At 33.7% G+C, this 15,871-nt stretch overlaps 1 protein-coding gene across 1 annotated transcript; it reads right to left on the minus strand.

Moving 5' to 3' along the window:
* Nucleotides 1–11,290: 11,290 nt before the first annotated feature.
* On the minus strand, nt 11,291–12,341 carry LOC132061129 (uncharacterized). Its single transcript, XM_059453995.1, has 2 exons — nt 12,069–12,341; nt 11,291–11,950 (listed from the first exon to the last, which is right to left on the minus strand). Exons 1-2 carry the CDS (start codon nt 12,339–12,341, stop codon nt 11,291–11,293), a joined length of 933 nt encoding a protein of 310 aa, XP_059309978.1.
* Between the last annotated feature and the right edge of the window lie 3,530 nt (nt 12,342–15,871).

Consider the following 15,871-nt stretch of genomic DNA (forward strand, 5'->3'; position numbering starts at 1 on the left):
TGTTGAAGGATCGAAGAGGTTCGGCTAATTTTGGGATTTCTTTTGGTCGAAATGAACAATGTAATAAAAATTAAAAGGAAAGTGAATTGTCTTGGGGCCCAGAGCGCGTGTATAACACAGATTGTAATATAACCGGGACTCTAGTACAGGTCAGCACAAAAGGTGCAAATAATTACGGGCAAAAATAGTTTGGGGGTAATAGGACCCCGTGAAAGGAAAGGTGTGTCCTAGCAACTTTGGTACAAGTTTTTTTTGTGGGGTTGGGGGGGGGGGGGATAATAGTGCCTTATATATATATATATATATATATATATATATATATATATATAGTAACACAACATAACATATATAAATATACTTAAGTATATATATATATATATATATATATATATAGGGGGGGGGGGGGGAATAATAGTGCCTTATAAGGTATATATATATATATATAGGGGGGGGGGGGGGAATAATAGTGCCTTATACCTTATATATACACACACTAGTCTCTATGAACGTGCCTCACACATTATCCCCTATCAGTTATATTGTGCAATTGCATAAAAGAAAAATTATTGTATAAACGCAATTGTTGTAATAACATTAATAAAAGATAAGTTTTCTCAATCAAAATACATTGTTAAAGCATTAGAACGTTTAATTAGGTTGTAACCTAAAGGGAATATGCATATGACCAACAATTCAATTATAGGAAGTGTTGGTCCTCAAAATCCTTGCAAATGCAGTTTGTTAGGAACATACCCCAAAGCTTTAACATGAAAATATAAAAAAAATTGCTAAAAAAGTTATCACGTGAATAATTGTGAACGCAAGCATTGTGATTTAACAGCAGCCGGCGAGTTATTTTTATGAAACATTTTCTAGTAAGCCATATGTCTTGTCATGTCCTATCGGTAAAAATAACCATATATAAGTGTTCTTATAATTATTATAGTTTCTATTCATATAATTGGAGATGAAGATTATGCATATTATCTTGAAAAAAGTATTGACGTGACAATTCACGTATGCGCATATCACTAACTTTACTTTCTTCTCCTTTATTACGTATCTCTACAAGGTATTTGCTGCTTAATATATATTAAGAAATGAACATCACAATTTGATGATTTAAAAAAAAAAAAAATAGTAATAACATAAAATTCTAGAAGACAATAGGCATGAACATTAACAACACATACTTTCAACTCCGGTTGGGGTGAATCCAAGACTTCAGTCATAACCAACATAAGTTTCCTCCATCCAACACAAGTGAATACCGAAAACAACATAATAAGTTATATATAATATGATTTTGATATCTTTCATACTTAAGGTCTTAATCCCGTGAAATGAGAAGCTGCAATAGTTGAGCAACCTCTAGACTTGCAAATGTATAAAAAGATAAAACAACTAAACCAACATATATACATGAAAAAACTAAATTACCATAAGACAAATTCATCATATTTTGGGCCTGTGGCATGGCTGATAATTAAAACGTATTAGGAGTATTAAAAAGTGTAGTGAATCAATGTAAGTAAAGATTTGCTCACTGTATCTGGTGTTCAATTGGATCAATTTCTTTATTCATAAATGAACTAAACTGAGATTCATTAATCATCCGCGGCTAGTTATCAATTTAAAATTCAAGGCATTTGAAATTTCTAGTATTGTAATATACAATAGTTCGTTAGCTAAGAAATTACTTGAATGTGGTTGGTTATAAAATTTATTCCTCAAAACTTGAGGCTTATTCACTTCCAATTCCAATTTAATTAGCTAGTGCTTTTTGTTTTTTGACGGGGTTGGTGCTGTAACATTCGTAAGTTTGTTAATTAATAATGTTACATAGAATTATTAATTGCTTGACTGCTAAATCAAATGGTTGTTATATAATTTTAAAAGGATAGCTGGTTTTTGCACTTGCATCTCAACTCAATACAACCTCTTGAGGACCTAGTCTCATAATTGGCTCTAAATATGATTATTTACTCAATGTCTTTTGAGTAAAAGACTGAATTTTTACGTTTAATTTTAAAACATTGATAATTATACAGATTGTCAAAATTATCATAATTCTACATAAGTTGGATATGAAAGGAGTTAGTCTACCAATTTTGTGATGGAGTAGGAGAGAACTTGAAACCAGTTTGGAGTCTTTGAACTTATTTAAAATCAATATCAAAGATAAGAATGTAAAATGGTCATATACCTTAAAAATACATCTACTAACTAAAATCATACAAGTAAATACTTTCATCTTTATCAAAATTTGTATATCTTCGGTTCCTTATATGATGTGAATTCCTAGCTTATTGCAAGTTAGGAACAAAGACAGAGAAAATTAATGTTAATATTATGACAATGAAAATATCATTCATTTTTTTTAATGTGCATGCCACTGAAATAGAGATTAGCTTTCTTGAGTTGACACACATTTATTGTTCTTTTGCAAAAAATCACAACTCATGTATTCTCCCAACTATTTTCCTTCATATATAGATGATCTCTGTAATTAAGATTTTTGTGTACATGTAGATTCATATTGAAACACACACCAGAACTCTTTTTTAATGAGAGTTCTGTTTAATGAGAGGTTCATGAAATAATAAGAAGTATGTAAAAAATTTTTACTCCAAACCTCGTTTGGTTCAATCCTTAAATCACATGCCTTCTTGTATGTATATAGACAAACAAAAGATTGTCTATAACAACAACAATTAATGAGGACTTAGACGAATATGTTACCCTGTATGCTAGAGTGTCCAATTCTTAATCATTTCAAAAGTAGTATTTGTTTAGGACTCTATTTTCAATCGGTGATATTTTTTTTTAATTTACCAAAATAGCCATTGAAAATGTGGTAGAATTAAGCTAAAAGGGTATAAAAGTCGTTCAATATTTTAAGGATATTTTGGTCAACCAACATTTATATTCATGCTTTTATAATAATATAGATGGATATATGTACTACTTAAGTTATGTTTGTATATTTATATATGTTATGTTATGTTTGTATATATATAACTTATGTGTGTGTGTGTGTGTATATATATGTTTAAGTTATATGTATTATTTAAGTTTATATTTACTAACAAGTAACAACTTATGAGTATTATAAAATTCATGATTGTTTTTTTCTAAGTATATAACTTTCTATTTTATAACTTAAGTATATGTATATTATAAGTATGTTCTAAGTATATTGTAGGTATATATATATTTAAGTTATATGTATTACTTAAATTTTATATTTACTAATAGCTCATGAGTATTATAAAATTCAAGATTGTATATTTATAAATATATATAGTTATAACTTTCTATTTTTTAATTTAAGTATATGTATATTATAAGTATATTCTAAGTATATTGTAGGTGTTTTCTTAACTTAATATAAGTAAGAATATGAACACAAGTAAATAGAAGAAAGCTCAATGAGCCATAAGAATATGAACACAATTAAATAGAAGAAAGCTCAATGAGCCATAATTTTTATTCATTAATGGATAACATTTATTTGCAAGTTATAATTTTTTTTAACTTGCAAATAATACATGAGTTGTACAAGAATAAAATTATATTGTAAGCACCATTTCACTAAGTTCTTCTATATTATATTCTTCAATTGGGATATCTTCCATGTTGTCAATTTTGGTCCCCTTCACTTGCTATTAAAAATTCAATCTCTTCCTCTTCGCCTTGCCTCGCCTCTAGCCTTTGGTTGGGCCACACCGATCGAATCCAATCGCGAATGCAAACTAGTACTTTCAAGCTAAATCTGGACAAGGAGTGTCTATGATCTCCAATTTGTTGTCTTCCTTGGCTAAATTCACTTTCCGAGGCCACGATTGATATTTGAACGTTAAGTATATCCCAGCCATTCTTGCAAGTACCGGATAATATGCCTTGTATTTCTTCCACCATCCTAAGACGTCCACTTCGGGCATGGTCATTATCACCAATGGCTGCTTCAAATAAAAGTTAAGTTCATCAAAGTTTGCAGTAGTTTGAGTAGTAGAAGAAGACATTCTCCAAAAAACACCTAAACTCGATATGCCTTTTCCTTCATTTTGAGAAGTGGAAGTACTAGGTGGTGGAGGTTTGGGAGTACCACTTTCTTCCAAATTAGAATAATATTCAAAAACATTTCTAAGCTCAATATCTATGGTTCTCTGGGCCTCAAATTGTGATGGTTCCTCGGGGGTAATTTCTAAAAATTCATAAATTTGTTTAACCAATTGAGAGGTAAAAGAAATTTTAAGACAAGGATTTAAAACAGAACCCAATATGAATAAAGTTGGTATGGGAAAATAATACTTCTTAAATTTTTTCCTCATAGAATGAACAGCCACTTGGTAACCCAGTTTTTCCTTATACTTAAATAAAACTCTAGCTATTTCGGTCAAGTATGCTAAAATTTCGGTAACTGCGGGATAAAATTGTCTAGAAAAAACAAGAACAGCATTGTAAAAATGTTTTAAATGTTCTTTAGATTCCAAAACATCTTCCCAATCGCAATCATATAACCACTCCGAAACCTCTTTATTGTGATTGTTGTGAATATTTTGTATGGCAATCCTATATTCATATGCTTGTTGTACCATAATGTAAGTGCAGTTCCACCTAGTATCAACTTCAACTTAAATTTTCCTAGGTCTAAGACCAAGACTCTCACATTGATTTCTAAAATCTCTCATTTTAGTCTTACTTGAATTATAAAAAAGAAAAGCAACCGCATCTCTAACCTTTTGAATAGAATCATCAAGTAAGGAAAGACCATCTATAACAATCAAGTTTAAAATGTGACAACTATATCTTACATGAAAAATATCCGCTAGTGGAGGTTTTAATTCCCTTTTTATAAGGCCAACCACTCTTGTGTTGTTAGTAGCATTATCTAAAGCAATACAAAATATTTTTTTGTAAATGTTAAAAAATTTCACAATAGTTGTCATTCCATCTGCTAAAAATTTACCGTCATGACGACCCTTACCATCATCATATAAATAAGCTATAATTCTTTTTTGCATGACCCAATTATCATCTATTCAATGACATGTAATAGCAAAAATTCTAACTTATTAAGACTAAGACCAATATCGGCGGTTAGGGAAGCATTACAATTTAAAGAATTAAGTGCATGACGCAAATAAAATCTATACTTTTTTATATAAATCAATAATATCCGCTCTACAAGTACTTCTAGGAATACCCTCAAACATCGGATTATAACTACGTTGAATATAAGTAACAAAATCCGGCCCCGAAGGAAAGGAAAATGGTAAACAATCATAAGCTACCATTTTAGCTATCTCTCTACCGTCTTTCTTTTTGTTGTAACCAAAAGATTTTCCGGTATGTAGCTCTATTGTTTGTTGAGTACCCCCTACGGAGCCCGTTCCCTCTACCTAAACGTCCGGATGTGTATTCAATAAATGAGTCCTTAGTGAACCCGTTCCCCCAGGCTTACTGTTCTTACACTTGAATTGAAATGATTTTTTACATATATTACATATGATTATTTTCCCTATCTCTAGTCATAAAATTCCAAACTTTAGAGATCGGCATACGAATTTTTGTCGTTTTTTGTTGTGTTTGTGATTGTTGTGCTTGTTGTGTATCACTATCTCCTATCGGATTTTCCGGTGATTGTGTTTCATCATCATCATCATCATCATCAACAACAATTTCATTATAGGTTGGGCCAAATCGGTGTTCTAATAGTTCATGTTCTAAAATTGGATTATTTTGAATAATGTCAACTTAACCTATCATATATGCTTCCGTTTCCAGCACAAATGTTTCCTCCGTAATTCTCCTCCCCCCCCCCCTCCCCGCCCCACGACTACCACTGCATCTTCTAACTCTCTTAGACATAATTAAATCGCAAGCAAATAAATCACGAGAAAATAAATAGCAAGAAAATAAATTGCGAAAATTAAAAATACAGTTGGAATGAAGGTACCAAATTGCCGAAATAAATTCCGCCAAAACAAATGTTGAATTGCGGCTAGACTTGCAAATCCACCAACTCCACCAACACTTTGTTTTTGTATAGTTGCAAAATATAAAATAGCTAATAATTAAGAATTTGAGATTTGAGAAGAGAAAATTGGTATGGATGAAAATAAAATGGAGAGGGATTTATATAGGAGTGGGAAAGGGGTTAAAGTGTTAAAAATAAAAGTTTGGGGGGTTAGGGGGGAGGGGGGCCAAAAATGGGTTTTTAGGACGTTGCCAATGGCCAAAAATAAATTGGACTGCTGGGCAATGGCCCAATAACGGTCAGATCTGCCCCTGTTTTAATTTTTTAATTTAAATTTTGACCGTTAACCGACCGGTTCGGTTTAACCGGTTACAGGTTCATTAAAATAAAAACCGTAACGGGCCCAGTATACCATGATTTTCGCAACCGCTAAACCGGTATACCGGGGCCGGTTCCGGTATCGGTTAAACCGGTTCCGGTTACCGGTTAACCCGGTTTAACCGGAACCGTTTAACAGGCTTAGACCCACATTCTAACTTTTATATTTTAAATGCTATTTTTTGTTATGAAACAATAAACTAAAGCAAGAATATATGTATAACAAGAGAAAAGAGATTTCTCATTTCTTATAAGGGATGAAATACAATGAAGAGAACCTCTTTATTTATAGGAGAGAATTGACTTGGTGCCAAAGTCACAAATCCTAAAATTCCTCCTAAAGATAGACATCACAATATTATAATAATATTTATAACACTCCCCCTTGATATCTATTTCGATAAATAATATGCCTCATTAAAACCTTACTAGAAAAAACCCAGTGGGAAAAATTCTAGTGAAGGAAAAAGAGTACATATTTCTAATAATATACATTTTGGTTGCCTCATTAAAAACGGACAAAACCTTGTATGAAAAAAAGAGTACAACATGTATTAACTCCCCCTGATGAGAACTTCAGTCCAAATATTTGAGTCTACGCATTCCAATCTTGTGCACCATCTTCGCGAAAGTTGCGGTTGGTAGAGACTTGGTGAACAAATCGGCCATATTATCACTTGAACGATTATGTTGCATGTTGATATCACCATTCTTTTGGAGCTCGTGTGTGAAGAACAACTTTGGTAAAATGTGCTTTGTCCTATCTCCTTTTATGAATCCTCCCTTTAATTGGGCAATGCATGCTGCATTATCTTCATATAAGATTGTGGGTATTTTATCACATTTCAAACCACACTTTTCTCGAATGAGATGTATCATTGACTTCAGCCACACAACTTCACGGCTCGCTTCTTGAATAGCTATTAGCTCAGCTTGATTTGATGAGATAGCCACAATAGACTGCTTTGTAGATCGCTAAGATATGGCAGCACCCCCACAAATAAATACATAGCCTGTTTGAGATCTAGCTTTGTGTGGGTCAGATAAACCTTGCATCGGCACAACCAACAAGATCGGGACTGCAATTGCTAGAATAAAATAAGCTCAAATCGATAGTTCCCTTTAGATACCTCAATATGTGTTTAATTCCGTTCCAGTGTCTTCTTGTACGAGCACAACTATATCTTGCTAACACATTAACTGAAAATGCTATGTTAGGCCTTGTGGTATTGGCAAGATACATTAGTGCACCAATTGCACTGAGATATGGTACTTCAGGACCAAGAATTTCCTCATTCTTTTCTTGAGGTCGGAACGGATCTTTATTCGCATCAAGTGATCGAACAACCATCGGAGTACTTAATGGATGTGCTTCATCTATATAAAACTGTTTCAACACTTTCTCTGTATAGGCAGATTGATGGACAAAAATGCCATTTGTCAAATGTTCAATTTGCAAACCAAGGCATAATTTTGTCTTTCCAAGATCTTTCATCTCAAATTCCTTCTTTAAATAATCAATTGCCTTTTTGAGCTCTGCAGGAGTTCCAATAAGGTTTATGTCGTCAATATATATGGGAAGTACACCAAATTCCGATATTACTTTCTTTATAAAAACACATGGGCAAATTGCATCATTTGTATAGCCTTCCTTCAACAAATATTCACTAAGGCGGTTATACCACATGCGCCCGGAGTGCTTCAAACCATACAATGATCTTTGTAATTTGATTGAATACATTTCCCGAGACTTTGAACTACATGTTTCATGCATCTTAAATCCTTCAGGGATTTTCATGTATATTTCATTTTCAAGTGATCCATATAGATAGGCTGTAACCACATCCATCAAATGCATCTCAAGTCTCTCATGGATAGCGAAACTAATGAGATAACGTAACGTTATTGCATCCATAACAGGGGAGTATGTCTCTTCATAATCAACACCAGGCCTTTGTGAAAATCCTTGTGCAACAAGACGTGCCTTATATCTTTGTATCTCATTTTTCTCATTTCTTTTTAGCACAAAAACCCATTTGTAACCAACAGGTTTAATGCCATTAGGTGTTTGTACTACAGGTCCAAAAACTTCCCGTTTGGTAAGCGAGTTTAACTCTGATTGAATTGCCTCTTGCCACTTTGGCCAATCACATCTTTCTTGGCATTCTTTAACGAGTTGGGTTCAAGATCCTCACTATCTTGCATAATTCTTGTTGCAACATTATAGGCAAAGACATAATCCACATTTATTTCCAATCGATTCAAATTAGTCCCAACATTTATTGATATTTCCTCATTTTCTTGAGTCTCAGGCTCATTGATTCCTTCAAGAATATCAGTATTGTTCAAATCTTGAATTTCTTTGTGAGGTTCTTTCGTAGTGTCATCTTGACCATTTATTTTTCTTTTTCTAGGATTTCGATCCTTAGAACCCAATGGTCTACCACGCTTCTGGCGTGCTTTGGACTCATTTGCTATGACACTAGTAGATGGTCCTACAGGGACAACAATCCGAATTGGGACATTCTCTGCAGGGATATGTGATTTGGTAATCCTTTTCAAATTTGTAAATGCGTTTGGCATTTGATTTGCTATTTTTACGCAAGTGAATAATCTTTTGGACCTCTTGCTCACAAATAGAAGCACGTGGATCAGGATGAGACAATGATGAATTATTCCACAAAATTTCCTTTTTATTTCATTATTCTCTCCCTTAATTTTGGGAAAATTGTCTCATCAAATCGACAATGCGTAAATCTATAAAGTTGAACAAATCTCCAGTTAATGGTTCAAGGTAGCGAATAATGGAGGGCGATTCAAACCCAACATATATTCCTAATCTTCTTTGAGGATCCATCTTGGTGCCATGTGGTGGTGCTATAGGCACATATACGACACATCCAAAAATTCTTAGATGGGATATACTAGGTTCTTGCCCCAAAACCAATTGCAACGGAGAAAATTTATGATAGTTTGTCGGTCTGAGACGAACAAGTGTTGCTGCATGCAAAATAGCGTGACCCCAAACAGCCATGGGCAACCTTGTTTTCATGAGTAATGGTCTTGCAATCAACTGCAGACGTTTAATTAATGACTCTGCAAGGCCATTTTGAGTATGAACATGAGCTACAAGATGTTCAACTCTTATCCCAATTGATAAAAAATAATCATTAAATGTTTGGGATGAAAACTCTGCAGCATTATCAAGGCGAATAGACTTTATCGGAATATCAGGAAATTGTGCCCGTAATCGAATTATTTATGCCAATAATTTCGCAAAGGCCTGGTTGCGAGATGACAGTAGGCACACATGAGACCATCTAGAAGAACCATCTATTACGACCATAAAATAGCTAAATGACCCACTAGGGGGGTGAATTGGTCCACAAATATCCCCATGTATACGTTTCGAAAATTTAGGGGATTCAAACTCAACCTTTGTAGGTAACGGCCTAATAATTAACTTGCCTTGACAACAAGAAGGGCAAGAAAATTCATTGTTTAAAAGAATCTTCAGGTTCTTTAATGGATGCCCATTTGAATTTTCTATAATTCGTCTCATCATTATAGATCCAGGGTGTCCCAATCGATCATGCCAAAGTACAAACGTATTGGAGTCAGTAAACTTTCTGTTTATTTACTTAATGCCTCAATTACACCAATTTTTGTCCAATATAAGCCAGAAGACAAGGCAGGGAACTTTTCTATAACAACTTTCTCGCCAAAGATATCCTTGGTGATACCAATATATTCAAGATTCATCTCATCAATTATTTTAATATGGTATCCATTTTGACGGATATCTTTAAAACTTAATAAGTTCCTTCGGGACTTAGGAGAGAACATGGCATCGCTTATAATGAGTTTTGTTCCCTTAGGAAAAATTATAGTGGCTCTTCCAGAGCCTTCAATCAAACTAGTACTACCAAAAATGGTATTAACATTTGCCTTACCCATAAGTAAATGAGAAAAATATTTTTTGTCTTTGAATATCGTGTGTGTAGTAGCATAATCAATCAAACAAATGTCTTCATAATTGGATTTTAATCCAAACTTGCTTTGAGAATTATCCATATCTTCAAATCACATATACAAGTAGAATAAATATACACTAAATATTAGTAAAGTAGCTCGTGCCAAAGTACCTGCTTGTAAAGCTTAACCATCTATAATGTGAATAAGAATAGTCCAAATAATGTACAGGGAGCAGATAATAGCGGAAATCATAATTAACATGGCAATCATAATTAACGTGCAAATAGCCAAAAGTCTGTTGTATCAATGTACGTACACTTGAAAATTAATCATGAATGAGAGTCAATGGAACACATACACACCATATATAGTACTTACTCATATCTCCTTTAATTAGGAAAAATAAAGTCTTACAATTGTAAAGCAAATAGGATATATAAAATTTACATATGCAGCATTCTTGAATCACAAGAGATTCTTTTCTTTTCCTTTTCTTTACACATTAGATTATTTTCCTTTGTTGTTTACTCTTAAAATAGGTGTAACAATGACCTATTCAATATTAGTACCACCAACAATGGGAAAGAATAACATGAAACAACATATATGTGATTTCTTTAATTGCCAACGGCATTTGCTGGGTGTTAGAATATTAACCTTAGACATGGTCTGTACAAAATACATAGAAGAGGTTTACACGTAATAATTCAAATGGTCTCTTGGCAACAAAAATAAATGTCCTCTGCCTTGTTAATAAGCAAACTAACTTCAATATTAAACCATTATTTAATCAAGACAAACAGATTAAAATTTTATTAATAACTAACAATAACAATGGGACTAGATCTAGACTAATTAATACTAATTGAAAGACTAGTACTCATGTAAACAACTACTGTTACATGATCTTTTATTCACTAAAAACGATGACTAGCAAAAATTAAAACAAACTATTCAATCATCTCTCATAACAGATCCATCACCAATCAAGTGATTTATCCTTCCTTCGGGGTGCTCAAAGAAATCTGCTACATCCAAGTGTGTGATGTCAATTTGATTTTCAGAGATAAAATTAGTTTTGGGATTTTTTTCTTTCCTTTTTATTGATGCCTGATAAAGCTCAACCAAGTGCTTCGCCGTACGAAAGGAACGGGCCCAGTGTCTACTTCCACCACATCGATAGCATTTATTTTCTGAGCCACGTGCTTCTGGCACTTCATGCCTCTCATCCTTCTTTTTCCCCTTTTGGTGGTAATTTTTCTTTGAAGGGTGATTAACACCAGGAAAATAATTTCTTCCTTGACCATTATTGTGACCATGACCACGACTATTATCACGACCATGACTATTATCATGACCACGACCGGGGCCACGACCTTTTTCACACCTGGAGTAGTTGGCATACACCTCATTCACTTTAGGGAGTGGTGCAGCGCCAGTAGGTCGATTCTCGTGATTTTTCATCAGCAAATCATTATTTTGTTTAGCCACAAGAAGATGAGCAATCAAATCGCAATACTTTGTGAAACCTTTCTCTCGATATTCTTTGCAGGAGCACATTCGAGGCATGAAAGTGGAGAACGTCTTTTCCACTGATCGAATCACTAATCGTTTCTCCACATAGTGTCAATATAGAAGTAATTCTGAATATCTCAGAGTTATACTTCATAACTGATTTGAAATCTTGTAGCCTTAGATTGATCCATTTGGGTCGTGCTTTTGGGAGGAAGACCATCTTCAGGTGGTCATACCTTTCTTTCAAGTTTTTCCATAAAACGAGTGGATCTTTAATAGTAAGATATTCAATTTTCAGGTCCTCATCAAGATGATGACGCAAGAATATCATAGCCTTGTCATTTTCTTGGTTGGATGCTTTATTATTTTCTATAATGGTGTCTCCAAGACCCATAGCATCAAGATGGATTTCAGCATCTAGCACCCATGATAGGTAGTTCTTGCCCAAAATATCAAGGGCAACGAACTCTAGTTTTGTAAGGTTAGCCATAAAATAGAGAGAATAAAAATAGTACCTTAGCCTTCAAAAATTTCTTGAGACGGTAGAGTCTCATGCTGATAACGTGTTATGAAACAATAAATTAAAGCAAGAATATATGTAGAACAAGAGAGAAGAGAGTTCTTATTTCTTATAAGGGATGAAATACAATGAAGAGAACCTATGTATTTATAGGAGATAATTGACTTGGTGCCAAAGTCACAAATCCTAAAATTCCTCCTAAAGATAGACATCACAATATTATAATAATATTTATAACAATTTTGAATATGTTATTAAGTTGTTATAACTGTTTGTAACTTGTGTGGATGGCTAAAATTGAGTTTAGAGGGGTTTGGACTATGTATATGGGTCTAATATGGACTTAATTAATAAACTTTACTGTAAAAGAAATCTAGTGTAGCTACAATCGTAGGACTTCGACCGCAATAATTTATCAACAAAGTGGAAAAGCAAAAGAAACTAATGACCTGTGATCGTAAGGATTTGAGCCGCGCTCACATGATTTGGATGACCCAACAAAGTTGCGATCGCATACGAATATGCGATCACATGCCAAGGTTGACCAAGTCAAGGCGATTACTTTTTTTGTGATAGCAGGAGCGCTCCTACAATAAAGGTGTTGTCTAGCCCAACTCTATAATAGAGTAATCTTGTGATCAGAGTCTTGAAAAGTATATGAATATGAAGAGTTCATTTTTCTAGTCACTCTACTAACAGTTATTACCTTAGAAAATCATTTTCTTTGCTGAAGAAAATCAAGAAGAAATGTGATTTTTATGAGATCATAACTATTAGTTGAGTGACCATTTGAAAAATCAACCCTGAGTATGAATACTAGGAATTTTTCTCATTTTCAACACTTTTGAATTATCAGAGCTCGGATTTGAGGGTGATTTCACTCTAAATCAACATTTACTATTAATATAAGGCCCCTGCTACTATTTTGAAGTTAAATATGTGAACGTACACATGATTTAGCCTTCAAAGATTAGATCAAACTATAAAAGTTCACTGGTTTAGTCTAAAACTCCAAAATTGAAAATTTTGGGATTTGAATCAAATTAATGAATCTAATGAACTGTCGCGCCCCAAAACCCACCCTAGACGTGACCGGCATCCGACATCATGAACAATATCAGAAGAACCTAAACAACACAATAATAACACTTGAACCCGCCAGGTTCAATATTCGCCTCCAACAGTTTATAAAATAAATGTAATATCAAGTTCCTTTTTAATAATCTTTCCTTATTAAATTAAACAAAGTTATAAGTAACTACATATATCAGGATCACAATTATGAAATTAGATCAGCGGAAGTCTAATGTAAGTAAACAGTCATAAATGTGGCAAACACCCATTAAGTCGTACGAGAATTTGACAATCTACCCACAATTCTGACAACTATCTATGGAGCTTCTAAGAGACACAACAATCATCTAACTTTGGGACGCAGCCCGAAAATCTAGAATAATAAATGAAATAGGAAGTGTCTCATGAACAAGAATGTGGGCTCACCAAATCACGACGACGGCAAGTTCTCTAAGCGTCGAGAGTATCACGAACTGCTCTTCTCCGTTACCTAACATACCATAAAAAATAACAATGGTATGCAGTACTTTCGTACTCAGTGAGCGCCTCGGGGACAACAAGTAAAATAAAAATAAAATATAATAATACATAAAGAAATCAGTTCTGAAAAGATAGTATAAAAACAGTTATTCCACTTTGTGATTCTTAATATCATTTGTTAAACAGTTTACAAAGCCATTTCAAAATCCCAGTTTCAATTATGCTTTAAATCAATCAGGCATAAATACCAGTTCCATAATAAAGATGGATATCACAATCCCCCATATAGGCTCAACTCAATATCAACAACACTGCGCAATACACCAGAATATGGATTCACAGTGGCTACTCTTCCTCCCGAATAGCAAGGCCATTAATACACCCCAGGTAGTGAACTCGGAAGTGGCCACTCTTCCCCCTGAATGGTAAGGCAATTAATACACTAGGATCCATAGTGGCTACTCTTCCTCCCGAATAGCAAGGCAAACACAACAACAAGGTCCATGGCATAGAAGCCGATTCACAATTTATCTCAAAGTAGTCACACCATCAATAACATTAAAGTTCATTATGCCATATCGAAAGATTAAGTCATTCCAGTCAATGTTTTGAAAACGTATAACTCCTTTACAAAAGATTTCCATGTCTCAATTCATCAATAAGAATGTCATTACCAACTCTTAACCATCATTATTAAGCATCTCTCATAGAGGAAAACATTCATAATATCTTATACATATATAGGGTTTGTTACAATTTAGGTTTAATGTGGGTTTGTTCCCTTACACACATTAACCACCATTTAGACATGAATTAGAGTTCAAGAAACATGAAAATATTACTTGTCCTTCATTCATTAAAGAATCTTGAATAAAATTTATACTTCCAACAATAGTTTCAAAAAATGATTTTCATTCAAAATAATTTTTCAAAAGAGAGACATACAAATCATCTTTATAGTAAAAAATGATTTTTAAAAGAGACATACCTTAATACGTTAAACAAAGTTTAACAATTCACTTTTGTAATGAAGAACACCCAAACCCTAGCTTGAATCACTTTGGGAAGAATTATGCTGCAAACCCTAGGTTTTGGTCACAAGAATCATGTTAAGAATCATGGGTTTGATGTTAGAATAGATTAGTAATGTTAAGGGTGAGTTCTTACTTTGATTTGAAGACTTGGAGGGATGATTTTCATCCTTCGGGTTTGGAAGAATGAAAAAATATGGGAACAAAATAAGACCATACCCATTTTAAACCCCATTTTCTGCCAGAAATGGAAGAAGTACATCTTAAAAGGATGTCCCGTACTTTAAAGGACGTCCCGTACTTTCCAGGCGTACTTTGGGCAAAATCTCCAGCTTTTGCGCCTTTCAAGAAATGGACATAACGTTTTGTACCTAACTTTCCTGGGGCTGGGCGACCTACCATTGGAAAGCTACTTCAAAGATATACAACTTTCGTCAAGGAAATTTTTCCAAATTCGCAGCACATTTTCATGAAAATCGCCCAGAAGATAGACCTACCAAAACATAGGCGAATTTAAGAGCCCTTAAGAACTTCAATTGTTGGTTTGACTTCAAAACGACCATCTTCCACCCGAATTCATCAAGAATGGATTCATATAGATATAATATCATCTTAACACTAGATTTTTACATATTCACACCTAATCCCAATTTATGGAGTGTTACATGAACGATAGAGGACTGTAATAGACTAATAAGACTATAAATAACCTAGCAAGCGAGTAACCTACAAAGCAATGGACTGGTTGATTTGCTGAGTTTGATTAGCTATACTTGGGGTTTGTCTTTAACTCAAAACCCAAGTTTGGATATTCACTTGTATGGGTGTATTTGCAACTATTGAACCTTTGTTAGTATAGATTAATGCTCTTCAACTGATTCTTGATGCTTTGTAATAGTATTTTTAGTTTTGATT

This window comes from Lycium ferocissimum, chromosome 6 (assembly GCF_029784015.1).
Source record: "Lycium ferocissimum isolate CSIRO_LF1 chromosome 6, AGI_CSIRO_Lferr_CH_V1, whole genome shotgun sequence".
NCBI lineage: Eukaryota > Viridiplantae > Streptophyta > Magnoliopsida > Solanales > Solanaceae > Lycium > Lycium ferocissimum.